A 13,777-nucleotide genomic window follows, 5' to 3' on the forward strand; every position below is an offset into this window, starting at 1 on the left:
GTTGTAAAAATCTTCCATATCCTTTTGAAAATCAAACACTTCTCCACTTATCTAAAAATGCTAATTCCATTCACACAGTATCTGCTGAGGCCCCACCCCAGCTTACTCATCTCCATTTCAAACGCTTGTTTTACACTTCACTTCTTTGATAATTGAAATCTTGCAATCTAATCATCTCTAGTTTAATTACAGGCATACACACACACAGCATCACTGACCCTACCACTTGTGTGAGGTTGTGAGATGGCTCCCTGCACTGAATCCAGGTCTTTGGTGCTAGATAAAAACAAAAAGCTAAAAGCTACTGCGGATGCTGGAAATCCAAAACAAAATAAAAACAGAATTACCTGGAAAAACTCAGCAAGTCTGGCAGCATCGGCGGAGAAGAAATCAGTCAACGTTTCGAGCCCTCATGGCCCTTCAGCAGAACTGAAGCATAGTTTCAACAAGGGAGAAATATAAATTGGTTTAAGGTGGGTGGGGGGGAAGAGACACATTGAGGGTGTGGTGTGAGCAGATAATCAAAAGATGTCAGAGACAAAAGGGTCAAAGAGGTGTTGAAGGTGGCGGTCTTTGTCTGAGAAAAGTGCTAATTAAGAATGCAAGACAGGATATTCAAAGTACAGCTCTAGTGGGGGTGGGGTGGAAGGACTAAAGGTTTTAGTTTTAGATTTAAAAATAATGGAAATAGGTGGGGAAAGAAGAATCTATATAAATTATTGAAAAAAAAGGCGGGTGGGGGGGGAAAAGAAACGGGGTGGGGATGGGGGGAGGGGGGTTTAAGATCTAAAGTTGTTGAATTCAATATTCAGCCCAGAAGGCTGTAAAGTGCCTAGTCGGAAGATGAGGTGCTGTTCCTCCAGTTTGCGTTGGGCTTCACTGGAACAATGCAGCAAGCCAAGGACAGATTTGTATTTTTGTAGCGTCCAATCCGAGTGTTTACGTGGCTCGTCCACGTTGTGTCTTAACTCCAGGAAACCACATCCAAGGGCAGTGAGGAAACCGCAACCGTGGGCAGTGACTCAGGTGGGAGCGGAGCTCTGGTAAATTGGTCGTGATTTTCAGTATGAAGCAAACATAAATTTAGGCAAGCGTGGAAGTTCGTCACCTAGGTATTGATGAAACTGGGAAGCCGATCACATGGTTAGTGGTCCGGAGACCCACCCTGAATTACATCATTTGAAAGTGCCACCTTTATTAATTAATTTTACATTAACCCAACAGCATTGGCTAACATAGTTATAATTAACACCGTGTAACAACTATCTATACAGTAAAACAGGTAAAACCCACCACCATTATGTCAGACTATACAGGTTCATTTAACCCTTATGTACAAATTGTCCACCTTACCCGCCTATCGGGGATCAGGTGTTGGTCTTCCCACCCTGGAGACATACAATACCCATCTCGTGGAGTCTCTCTGTCCATCATCTTGGGTCTTGTGACATCTCTTCGGGTGGTCTCTTTCGGTCGCTCCTCTGACTACTGGTCTCCAAAGATTTGTAACAGTTCCTGTCCTTGGCTTGCTGCATTGTTCCAGTGAAGCCCAACGCAAACTGGAGGAACAGCACCTCATCTTCCGACTAGGCACTTTACAGCCTTCTGGGCTGAATATTGAATTCAACAACTTTAGATCTTAAACCCCCCTCCCCCCATCCCCACCCCGTTTCTTTTCCCCCCCCACCCGCCTTTTTTTTCAATAATTTATATAGATTCTTCTTTCCCCACCTATTTCCATTATTTTTAAATCTAAAACTAAAACCTTTAGTCCTTCCACCCCACCCCCACTAGAGCTGTACTTTGAATATCCTGTCTTGCATTCTTAATTAGCACTTTTCTCAGACAAAGACCGCCACCTTCAACACCTCTTTGACCCTTTTGTCTCTGACATCTTTTGATTATCTGCTCACACCACACCCTCAATGTGTCTCTTCCCCCCCACCCACCTTAAACCAATTTATATTTCTCCCTTGTTGAAACTATGCTTCAGTTCTGCTGAAGGGCCATGAGGGCTCGAAACGTTGACTGATTTCTTCTCCGCCGATGCTGCCAGACTTGCTGAGTTTTTCCAGGTAATTCTGTTTTTATTTTCTTTGGTGCTAGACTTCTTGCATTGGCAGCAATGGCTCCCATTGCTTTGTCACTGTCTGGAGGGCCTCCTGTCCCTCTCTGGATAGAGGACTTCTCTCCTCCAAACCACCTACTACCCTAAGGCCTCCAGTGTCGCATCAGAGAACCTTAGAACATGCTTTCTGTCCTGTTGCACCATTAGTGACTCTTCTTCCTGCTCAAAGATTCTTCCCCAGCACTTCCAGCACATGCTGCAGCCAGAATGCGCCACCTCTTTAAAAGGTGCAAGCTGACTTTAAATTGTGCAGGCAAGCTTTAAGTGCTGATACCCTCACACAAATCCGGATCCCCTGCTAAAGTTTATGTGTTGCCTGCATAGCAATGAATGGATGCAGGTTAATCATGCATCACAATCATCACGCTGGATTTTGGACCTTACCCTTGCCCCTGCCCTCTCCCCTCACCTGTATGTATGTATGTATACACCATCTACTGTAATACCTTTAACACACTCTCACTTCATAAAAAAACTTGAGGTTACTTAGACACAATTTGCCTTTAACGAATCTATGTTGGCTGTCCCTTATTAACTCACGTTTGCCAAATAAGAATTAATTTTGTCAATGATCGCCCATGGTTTTCCCACCAATGACATTAGACTGACTGGCCTTGGTTACCTGGTTTATCCCTCTCGCCCTTTATAAATAGTATTCTAATATTTGCAGTGCTCCAGTTCTCCCAGACCGCTCCCATATCCAAACAAGATTGAAAAATTATAGTCAGAGCTTCTACTATCTCCACCCTTGCTTCCCACAGCAACTTCAGCTGTGTCCCAGCTAGACTGGGAGAACTGTCAAATGCGAATGGTAAGTACCTAAACCTGCTTAATTTGCAATGGAGTACAAATATCCAGAATTTTGAAAGTTGATTGTTGGTTGAATGCTGTATAGGTGAGGAGAAGAGCAATTTGGGTGTGTATACATTTACAGGTCTATTATAAATATACCATCAATAGGTAGCAGTGTTGAGTTCCATGAGCCTGACTTTGCTTATGGAATCCAAATAGAAAAGAATCCCTTTGTTCATTACTTAACCACCTTAAATGTTTTACATTTGAATTTATAGTAGAGAGGTTGTTCCTTATTACTTGGTTAATCGCTATTCCCATTTTGCATACAACATGCATATAAAAATCTAATTACTTTCATCTTTATCCCTTTATCTTTTATACAGTTATCCCTTTTTGCAATTTGGTTTTCAAGCAACAGCTATATTTAAAAAAAGACTTGGGCTTGGATTTTCACAATGACGGAGAGTCTCGCCATCATTGTGAAAATGGTGGAAGAGACCAAAATTCGGAAGTCCTGCCCCTGAACACAGCACCTACCATTTTTGCGGGGTCGGGAATGGGCCTGGGTCAGGATTTGCGCATGCCTGTTTCGGGGAGGCAGATGTGTGAAACATATCTACCAGGTTAGACCTGGTAGGAGCAGGCCTGAACTTTGTGGTATCCTTTCGAGAGGTGGGGGACCTTTTGGAGCATTAAGGTACCCCCTTTGGACACCTTCAGGGAGGTCAAATGCCCTTTGGAATTGTTAAAATTAGGCATAAATGTGCATAAAAAGTGCATAACTCATTAACTGTCAAGTTCATTGTAATTGTCAAAAGTATCAAAATGAACTGTCAAAAGGGGCTGTCAAACTGTCAAGGCATTCAAAACTCCTACCCTTTAAATCTTTGAAAAACATGCCTGGCATGTTTAAAAAAACCCATTGCTGCCTATTTCAATGACGGCTACCATTACTGAATTAATGCTGCATGATTGATTTCATAACCTTCCATTATCACAGTAGTGTGCCTGCCATTTCACAATTTGATTGACAGCTCCAAGTAGTTATAGACTCTGAATTGGGACTGTGTATTCCATTGCTTGTTTTTATAAGATGAAATAATAAAATTGTGCACTTGAGTGAACTATTTGTTCTTATACGGATTATGTAGTTGAAGGGACATAAATGGAGTAAGTGGGTTATTTAATAATTGTGCTTTTTAAATAAAGTCTTCAATGGACACTTAGAACTTTATATTATTTCATCTCAGCATGGTTCCGGAGGGCTGCCCATGGTGGATACTGGGTGATTTGGCATGGTAGGTGTAAGGGCAAAGGGTGGTGATGGGGGTCATGGGTTGGTACTAATTTGGCATAGGGGCCATAAAGGGCCATGGGGTGGGCAGAGGGGCATGAAGGGGCCATGGGGAAGTGCAGAGGATCATAGGTTGGCATGGAGGGTATGAAGAGCCATGGGGTGTGGGCAGAGGGGCATGGGCTAGCATGGATGGATTGAGATGCCATGAGGGCTGGGCAGAAGAGTATAGGTAGGCATGGAAGATATTAGGGGCAATGATGGCTGGCTAGGGGGCATGGAGGGTTTTGAGGGGTCATGGGGATCTTGTGTTGGCATGGATGGGGTATGGGGAGTACGTGTGGAGGGGTGGTAAGGGTGAGTGCTGGAGGGCTGTTTTATTGTTTATTTTAACACTTCAACGTAATGCCAGAGCACAATGGTAGGCCTTCGGCTCAGCCCGCCTCCACACCCGGCAGCCTCCACTTGTTTCAGGGCTGCCTGGCCGAATTCTCCAAGAACCCTGTCACCCTGGAACAAAAACCCAGGCATTTCTCCTGGATTGGGTTTGCAAAGTTGGGAAATGTCCTGACTGCACTCCTGACCTGGGAGCAAAAATCCAGTCTTTGATGTAGTTATACTCTTACTGGCATTGCTCTATTATATGCAAGCTGTTTAACCAGCAGTTCTTTCTTTTTTTAGGACCCCTTGGATTTGCATGGATAAAACACTACTGTACCTACGACAAAGCAACAAAGACATTTTCAATGACCTTATGTGAACCAAAGTCAGGGGGAAAATTGGTAAATTCAAAATTTTATCCAGTATGAATTATGAAAAATTGACTTTTTTTCTTATTATCAAAACATAATTTGTGCCAATCTTTCTTGCAATGCCATGCTTGTCTCTAATCAGGTTTCCACACTGCCATTGCACTGAAATGGCGCTTTTGAAAGGCACAGTTTATATCTTATGCATCATAGTAGTCATATCCGTCCTCATCCTTCCCAACCCATCCGTGAGCTTTGATGTGATTAATTCCACTATTGACTCCTCCTTTGTCCAGCTGGGTAGAACTACCCTCGCCCTATCTATCCAGTTGTAACCAGCGTCACCTGCAATGGCTTGCCTTCATACACCTGCACCCTTACCTCTGGAGTCCATCAAGGATCTACCCTTGGCCTCCCCTTATTTCTCATCCAAATGCTATGCTTCGGCAACATCTGCTGAAAACACAGCATATTTAAGATGTGTGCTGACAGCACCTTGCTATATCTCATGACTTTCTCTCTCAGCTTCTGATCTGTCATGCTGCTTGTCCCAAATCTAATATTTGATCAACAGAAGCTTTACTAGTTAAATATGGACAAGACCAAAGCTAGTGTCTTTGATCCCTGCCACAAAATCTGTTCTCTAGCCACCAAAATTGATCCATCTCCTTGGTCACTGTCTTAAGACTCAACCAGATCATTTGTAGCCTTGGCATCTTATTTGACCCTGAACTGAACTTCTGGCCCCATATGTTCTCCATTACCAAGAGCACCAACTTTCACTTCCATAGAATCATTGTCCCTACCCTTGCCTCAGTTCATCTGAAACCTTCCTCCATGCCTTTGATATCTCTCGACCGATTATTCCAATGCTCTCCTAACTGGCCTCCCACCAACCCAACAACCCTTCAAGGTCAGGGCGCTCTTCCGATTCAGGGCTCTTGCGCATCGCTAAATTTCATCACCCCATGGCTGGTGGCCTTGCTTTCAGCTATCTAGGTCCATGGCTTTGGAATTCCGTCCCTAAACCCCTGCCTCTCTATCACTCTCCACGTTTAAGTTGCTCCTTTCAAATGTACCTTTTTGACCAAGCTTTTGGTCACCTGTCCTTAAACCTCCTTACGTGGCTCAGCATCAAATTTTGTTTGGTAACATGTTTGTGAAATTTCTTCAGATATTTTACTACGTTAAATATGCTATATAAATGTAAGTTGTTGTAATAAAACTGATATGGAAAGGAAGCCTCGTGGTTCCCTAACTTTTCTAGTTCCACTATTAGTAGTTGGTATTATAAGTGTTTGTATTAAACCTTTTCAGCAGAATTAGGATTGTGGGATTTGTTATGTATTGAAAGGTCAAGAACAATATAATCCTTTTCTGCACAAATATTGATTTACCTCTATCGATCTGTCCTAGAATTGCTGGTCTGAAATTATGCTGCATTTACCCTGAAAATATCTTGATTTATTAATTTGTAATTAAATAGAATGGCCTTGTAACAGCTTCAGAAATGTTCAAACTGAAATTTTGCATTCGAAGGAAGACGGACTCGATTGATAAGCGCTTCTGTTTTGATATTGAAGTGATGGAAAGGTGAGTTAAATTTATACTGATTGGACTGTCTCATTAAAGTCAATACATATAAAGTTTTATTGCATGAAAGCAAACATTTCAGTTCAAGCAGTCCATGTTGGTGTTTGTCCTGCATATGAGCAGTAATTCTTATTGCATGTGCCTGTCCCATTCTTATCTTCCTTTTATCCACCTTTCCTTCAACCACCTATCTAACCTATTCTTAAATGTTGAAATAGACTCTACAAGGTGGGCAAGTGAATCAAGGCCTGAATTTTCATCTTTGAGGCAGGTAGCAGGTGTCGGCAATAAAAAATGAAGCCTTCTAGCCCTTACCCCTCACAGTTCCTCACCTCCCCACACACTCCCCATGCACCATCCATGCTACCTCATGCCACCTATGCCAAGCTATGTCAATCAAGCAATGTTTTCCCTGGGGCTCAGGTGTTTTAGTACTCTAATGGATGTCTGGGTTGTCAGCCAATAATACATAATGAGGCTTGACTGAGAGCCCGGAAATCCATTAGCCTGTAGAAACACCCAAGCCCCAGGGGAAACATTGCTTAATTAACAGTTCTGCTCTCTGAGCTATGCTGTCAATTGCCCAATGCTTATTTACACAATTAAGAGGTTTCAATCATCCAATCATCACTATAGTGTTCATTGGCCCACCATGCACTTTATAGAACCAATGGGTATTGTAGTGCCATAGCTTGGCATGGGGGGGGTATGAGAGACCATGGAGGTGGATGGGATTGGCATGGCATGGGGGGCTTGAAGGACCATGGGGGTGAGTGGGGGGCATAGGCAGGCATGGGAGCATGAGGAAGACCTTTTGAACTTAACTTCCAAAAGGTTCCCTTATGCAGACCATGGCTCATAACACCTCTAAGGTGCCATGAACCACAACTCTTTAAAAACCTGGCCTGACTCCATGGAAATTACAGAGGAGGAGGACATGCCTATCCACACATGGGAGCCGACAAGGTCGGGAGTGCTGGCTGCAGGCTTGTGACCCTTACAAGGCACATTAAAAATCAGAAAGTCTGGTAATGGGGTCAGGCTTCCCAGAATCAGGACCCACCCACCATTTTTAAAGGGCTCCCGAGTCATCCCAACACGACGAAAATCCAGGCCCAAGCATTTAAGGGACAGTAATCATAGTATTATATGGTTTAGGTTAGCTTTGGAAAAGGACAAAGAGTAATTCAGAGTAAAAATAATTAATTGGTGGAGAGACAATTTTAATGGTCTGAGAACGAATCCGGCCCCAGGTTATTTGGAATCTAGATTATTGGCAGAACTGTAATTGAACAATGGGCTGCCTTTAAAGAGAAGATATTTAAGGTACATTCCTATGCGGGTGAAAGGTAGGACAAGCTAAGCCAGAGCTCCCTGGATAATAAAAGAGAAAGAGAGAGGGACAAGAGTCAGATGAAGCAGTAAAAAGGTGTGTATGACAAATGTCATGTTGATAATACTAGCGAGAACCAGGTCGATTATAAAAAGTTTGGATGGGTAGTGAAAAAAGAAATAAGAACATAAGAAATAGGAGCAGGAGTAGGCTATTTAGCCCCTCAAACCTGCCCTGTCATTCAATAAGATGATGGCTGATCTGCCCCAGGCCTCAACTCCTCTTTCGAGCCAGCTCCTCATAGCCCTCAATTCCCCGATATTTCAAAAACCTATCTACATCCTCTTTAAATAATTTCAGTGATCTAGCTTCCACAACTCTCTGGGGTAGAGAATTCCAGACATTCACTACCCTCTGAGAGAAGAAATTCCTTTGCACCTCAGTTTTAAGCAAGTGTCCTGTTTCTGTTACTATGTCCTCTAGCTAGAGATACCCCCACTAGTGGAAACATCTTCTCAACATCTACCCTATCAAGCCCCCTCAGAATCTCTCCTCTCCCCTCTTCTCTCCCCTCGAGTCTTGTACATTTCAAATAAGATCACCCCTCATTCTTCTAAACTCTAATGAATAGAGGCCTAACCTGTTTAACCGTTCTTGATAAGTCAACCCCTTCATCCCAGGAATCAGCCTAGTGAGTCTCTTTTGAACTGCCTTCAATGCCAGTATATCCTTTCTTAAATACGGGGACCAAAACTGTACACAGTACTCCAGGTACAGCCTCACTAACACCCTGTACAGTTGTAACAAAACTTTTTTTTAAACTCCAACCCGCTAGCAATACAGGCCAAAATTCCACCTGCATGCTAACTTTTTGTGTTTCATGCACAAGAACACCCAGATCCCTCTGTGTTGAATTTTTTTGGAGTCTCTCTCCATTTCAAAATTACTCTGCCTTTTGATTCTTCCTACCAAAGTGCATGACCTCACACTTTCCTACATTAAACTCCATCTGCCAAGTGGACTGAGAAAATAGAACTAATGGTAGTTCTTTTTTGAAGTGGGGGAGCATCCGACAGCACTGAAGGCAACTTCAGATTCCTTCCATACACCAATTGATATGGGCTATATCCCCCAATCATTTGCAAAGAATTTTTAGGATGTACTGCTCATGCCAGTGCCGTTTGCCACTTGCAATTTGGTGGTCAGCCAGTATCTTACTTAAGATTTTGTCAATTACTGCATGATTCCTGTCACATAAAACATAAGTGAACATTCTCTAAGCCACAGTATTCATGACTATAATATTCAAATTCTCACACATGTCCCAAAATTCATCATTTGCAAATGCTCTTCCATATTCCATCAAAAATTTCTTTGGTGTTCCTAGTCCAGTACCAATCCACTTTTTCCATGACCTTGACCTGGATTTTCCCCACCTGCTGCATGAATTGTCGTGGGTGGGATGGAAAATGTGATGGACCAGCAGAAGGTCTGTCGACTTCAGGTGGAAATTTCTGATCCTACAGCAGACAGGACTGGAAAATCCGGCCCTTGTCTACACCAGCCTGTTTGTCCTTGCCATTTATCATCATAGATAAGCTAAATCTAGTTGTCATTTCCAACAAGTGTAAGAAACAACTGCCTCGATCCATCAGCCATCTTCAGACCGCCTATCAGCAACCCATCTTTGAACAGACGCCTTTGTCTAATATTTTGGCAATCTCAAAATTCAGCAAACATGGAATCCTTCATTCTTTGCATCACTGCAGAGTTGCCTGTATTTGATAGGAAAGTAGCTGGAAATGACTGCTTTCCCAACAATGTTTTAGGGCACCAACCATTTGGTCTAAGAGTGACTTTTCCATGAAATTGAACCCTGATCAATACCAAAAGTCTGTCAATATGTGAAATCTGTGCACAATAACTTGAATATGAGCACAAACGCCAGGATTTTAAGGTCAAGCTTCATCAATCTCTTGTACCACCAACCAAAGTCCATAATATGCTCTTACACGGACTGATTGTCTGTCTTCTTAAATTTAACAAAAGTCAACCACATGCTTCCAACTAATCATCTTTCTTGTAAAACCTATCCAAAAATTGCAATTGAAAGGTTAATCCCTCTTCAGTAACTAAGTCAGCCACATCCAGTTCCAAAAATACTTTACTGCTAATCATACTTTTTTCTGTTAATGACAAAACCAAAGCCATACCTTACTTCCTCCGAGATAACAAAGAAACCCATGTCCACATTTCCACATTTTTCCATTGCTCATATGGTTCAGAGTCCAAAATATAACACTGGATAACCAAAGCCTGAGATTTTGCATTAGGTCTCAGTCATCCTGTATCTGTGGTTACCAGGATTAGTATATTTATTTTCTTCTCTCAGAGGAGAGACACACAGAACTTCCTATGAATCATCCAATCATCAGAGCTCAATGTTCATCCTCTGCTACCATGTTAATCTCATTGTTCACACATTGAGGAAAAGATAAATCTGAAGCCAGTCTTCTCCTTAATTTAGGTTTATTTCCAAAACTCAGTAAAGGCACATATTCCTCTTGTTACCCCCAACACCCACTGTGAATTGTTTTTTGCAATAAATCCCTAACCTTCACCCAGTTGGTGGCAGCTGCTCTTAATTATAAACTTAAAGCATGCACTCCATTGCAGCATGATTAGGGTTGTAATAGTAGGGGGATAATTTTCACGTCGGCGTGCAGGAGTGGGCCCCGCACACCGATATGTAAAATGAAGTGTGGTGATGTCGGGTGTGTGTCCTGACATCACCGTGCGTCATTCAGATTTTTCGCTCGGCGGGCACGTGCCGAAGGCAGCTGCGTGCCTGCTGAACTGTCAAAGGCCTGTTAAGGCCATTAAAAAGCCAATTAAACTCATTATCAACACTGCCCCTCCAACCTTAAGGTTGGCAGGCAGGCGAAGAGCCCAAGCGGCCTTCACGTTTTTCAGGAAACCTCATCCACGGGCGGGATGAGGTTTCCTGAAGGTTTAAAATCTATAATTTATTCACCTTTTGTAAACATGTCCCAGCTCATGTGACACTGTCACATGAGGGTACATATGTAAATAATTTTTATTTTTCTTTATTCAAAACTTTCAATTTGAACTTAATCTCCCTGAGGCAGCTCCATGCCTCAGGGAGATTTCTGCACTCTTTCATGTGAAAGAGTGCAGTTCCCAACTCTCCCTCCTACCCCCCGCCCACACAGGTAGCACTGAGCGCGTCATGCTGGGCGGGCCTTAATTGGCCTGCCCATGTAAAATGGCAGCACGCAGCAGATTGTGGGCAGCGATCTGCTCCGCGCCCACTCCCAACCGGCCTGCCCGATGGAGAAAATTCTTCCCCCAGGAGTAGCACTATTTAGGGATCAAAATGGGGATTTACGCATGGAGGCAGGGGGCATGGCTGACGCACTAAATGAGTATTTTGCATCTGGCTTTATCAAGGATGAAGATGCTGCCAAGTTGTGGTGAAAGACGAGGTAGTTAAAACACTGGACGAGGTAATAATTGATGAAGAGTTATCAAAAAGGCTGGCAGTACTTAAAGTTGATAAATCACCAGGACCTGATGAGATGTATCTGATGACACTGAGGGAAGAAACAGTGGAAATTGCAGAGGCACTGGCAATAATCTTCCAATACTCATTCGATGTAGGGGTGGTGCCAGAGGACTGGAGAATTTCACCATTGTTCAGAAAAAACATAAGGATAAGTCCAGCAACTGCAGCTAGTTAATTTAACCTCGGTGGTGGGAAAGATTTTAGAAATGATCATCTGGAACAAAGTTAACACTCACTTGAACCGGTGTGGATTAATTAAGAGCAAACTGTGTCTGACCAATTTGAATGAATTTTTCCACGAAGTTACAGAGAGCATTTTTGAAGGTAACATGGTTTATGTGATGCACGTGGACTTCCAAAGTTGTTTGATAATGTGCCACATAACAGGCTTGTGAGTAAAGTTGAAGTCCATGGAATAAAAGGGACAGTAGCAGCATGGATACAAAGTGGGCTGACTGACCGAAAACAGAGTGCAGTAGTGGACTGGAGCAAGGTATAGCGTAGGATTTCCCAGGGGTAGGTATTAGAACCACTGCCTTCCCTGATCTAAATTAATCACCCAGTCTCGGGTGTGTAGGGACAATTTCAAAGTTGCAGATGACCCAAAACTTGGAAGCATTGTGAACTGTGAGGAGGGTAGTGGTAAACTTCAAGAGAATATAGACAGGCAGGTGGAATGGATGAATACATGACAGATGAACTTTAATGTAGAGAAGTGTGAAGTGATACAATCTGTGGAAAGAACAAAGAAAGGCAATATAACACAAATGGTGAATTATAAAGGGTCCAGAAGCAGAGGGTCCTGGGGTAGATGTGTACAAATTGTTAAGTTTGAGAAAGTAGTTAATAAGCCATTCGGGATCCTGAGCATTATAAATTGAGGCATGGAATACAGAAACAAGGAAGTTATGATGAGCCTTTTTATTGCACTGGTTCAGACTCAACTGGAGTATTATGTTCAATTCTGGGCACCGCACTTTAGGAAGGATGTGAAGGCATTGAAAAAGTTGCAGAAAAGACTTATGAGAATGGTTCTGGAGATGAGAGACTTCAGTTCTGAGGATAGTTTGGCAAAGCTGGAGCTGTTCTCCTTCGGGAAGAGAAGGGTGAGAGGAGATTTAATAGAAGTGTTCAAAATCATAAGGGGCCTAGACAGAGTAAATTGGCAGTGGGAGGAAATCTTCTCCCATTGGCAGATGGGCCAACAACCAGAGAACACTGACTGAAGGTGATCGTCAAAAAAAGAAACGATGGCATGAGGAAAATCTTATTTATGCAGTGAGTGGTTAGGATCTCAAATGCACTGCCTGAAAGTGTGATGGAAGCAGATTCAGCTGTGGCTTTCAAAAGAGAACTGGCAATTATCTGAAGAGAGAAAATTTGCAGGGCTGAAAAGGCAGTGAAGTGGGCCGAGCTGAGTAGCACTTACAGAGAGCCAGCATGAACATGACAAGCTGAATGATCTCCTCCTATGCTGTAACCATTCTGTGATTAACTCAAGTATTGCATACCACAGCCTCATTACCCTCTGTGTGACAAAATCTTTACCTGCACTTTGTCCTAAATTTCTCATATTTAATCCTATATATGAACATACGAATTAGGAGCAGGAGTAGGCCCCTCGGCTCCTCGAGCCTGCTCCGCCATTCAATAAGAAAATGGCTGATCTCATTGTAACCACAACCCCACATTCCTGCCTACTCCCGATAACCTTTCACTCCCTTGTTAATCAAGAATCTGTCTAGCTCTGCCTTAAAAATATTCAAAGACTTTGCTTCCACCGCCTTTTGAGGAAGAGAATTCCAAAGGCCCTGTGAGAGAAAAATATTCTCCTCATCTCTGTCTTAAATGAGTGACCCCTTATTTTTAAACAGTGATCTCTAGTTCTAGATTCTCTCACAAGAGGAAGAATCCTCTCCCCATCCACCCTGTCAAGACCCCTCAGGACCTTAAAGGTTTCAATCAAATCACCTCTTACTCTTCTAAATTCCAGTGGATACAAACTTAACCTGTCCAACCTTTCCTCATAAGACAACCCATCCATTCCTGGTATTAGTCTAGTGAACCTTCTCTGAACTGCTAACGCATTTACATCTTTCCTCAAGTAAGGAGACCAGTACTGTACACAACACTCCAGATGTGGTATCACCAGTGCCCTGTACAACTGAAGTATAACCTCCATACTTTTGTAATTAATTCCCCTCTCAATAAATGATAATATTCTATTTGCTTTCCTAATTACTTGCTGTATGTGCATACGAGCCTTTTGTGATTCATGCACTAGGACACCCAGATCCAT

The 13,777-nt window shown here is 42.8% G+C and overlaps 1 protein-coding gene across 1 annotated transcript in view; it reads left to right on the forward strand.

Moving 5' to 3' along the window:
• arhgap42a (Rho GTPase activating protein 42a) overlaps positions 1-13,777 on the forward strand; it is a 480,518-nt gene that overhangs the window by 332,915 nt on the left and 133,826 nt on the right. Inside the window, exons 9-10 of the mRNA XM_078545811.1 lie at positions 4,899-4,999; positions 6,453-6,559. Coding sequence (XP_078401937.1) covers positions 4,899-4,999; positions 6,453-6,559 — 208 coding nt within the window. The remainder of the gene's footprint in view (positions 1-4,898; positions 5,000-6,452; positions 6,560-13,777) is intronic.

The sequence above is a fragment of the Cetorhinus maximus genome, chromosome 7 (genome assembly GCF_964194155.1).
Source record: "Cetorhinus maximus chromosome 7, sCetMax3.hap1.1, whole genome shotgun sequence".
Lineage (NCBI taxonomy): Eukaryota > Metazoa > Chordata > Chondrichthyes > Lamniformes > Cetorhinidae > Cetorhinus > Cetorhinus maximus.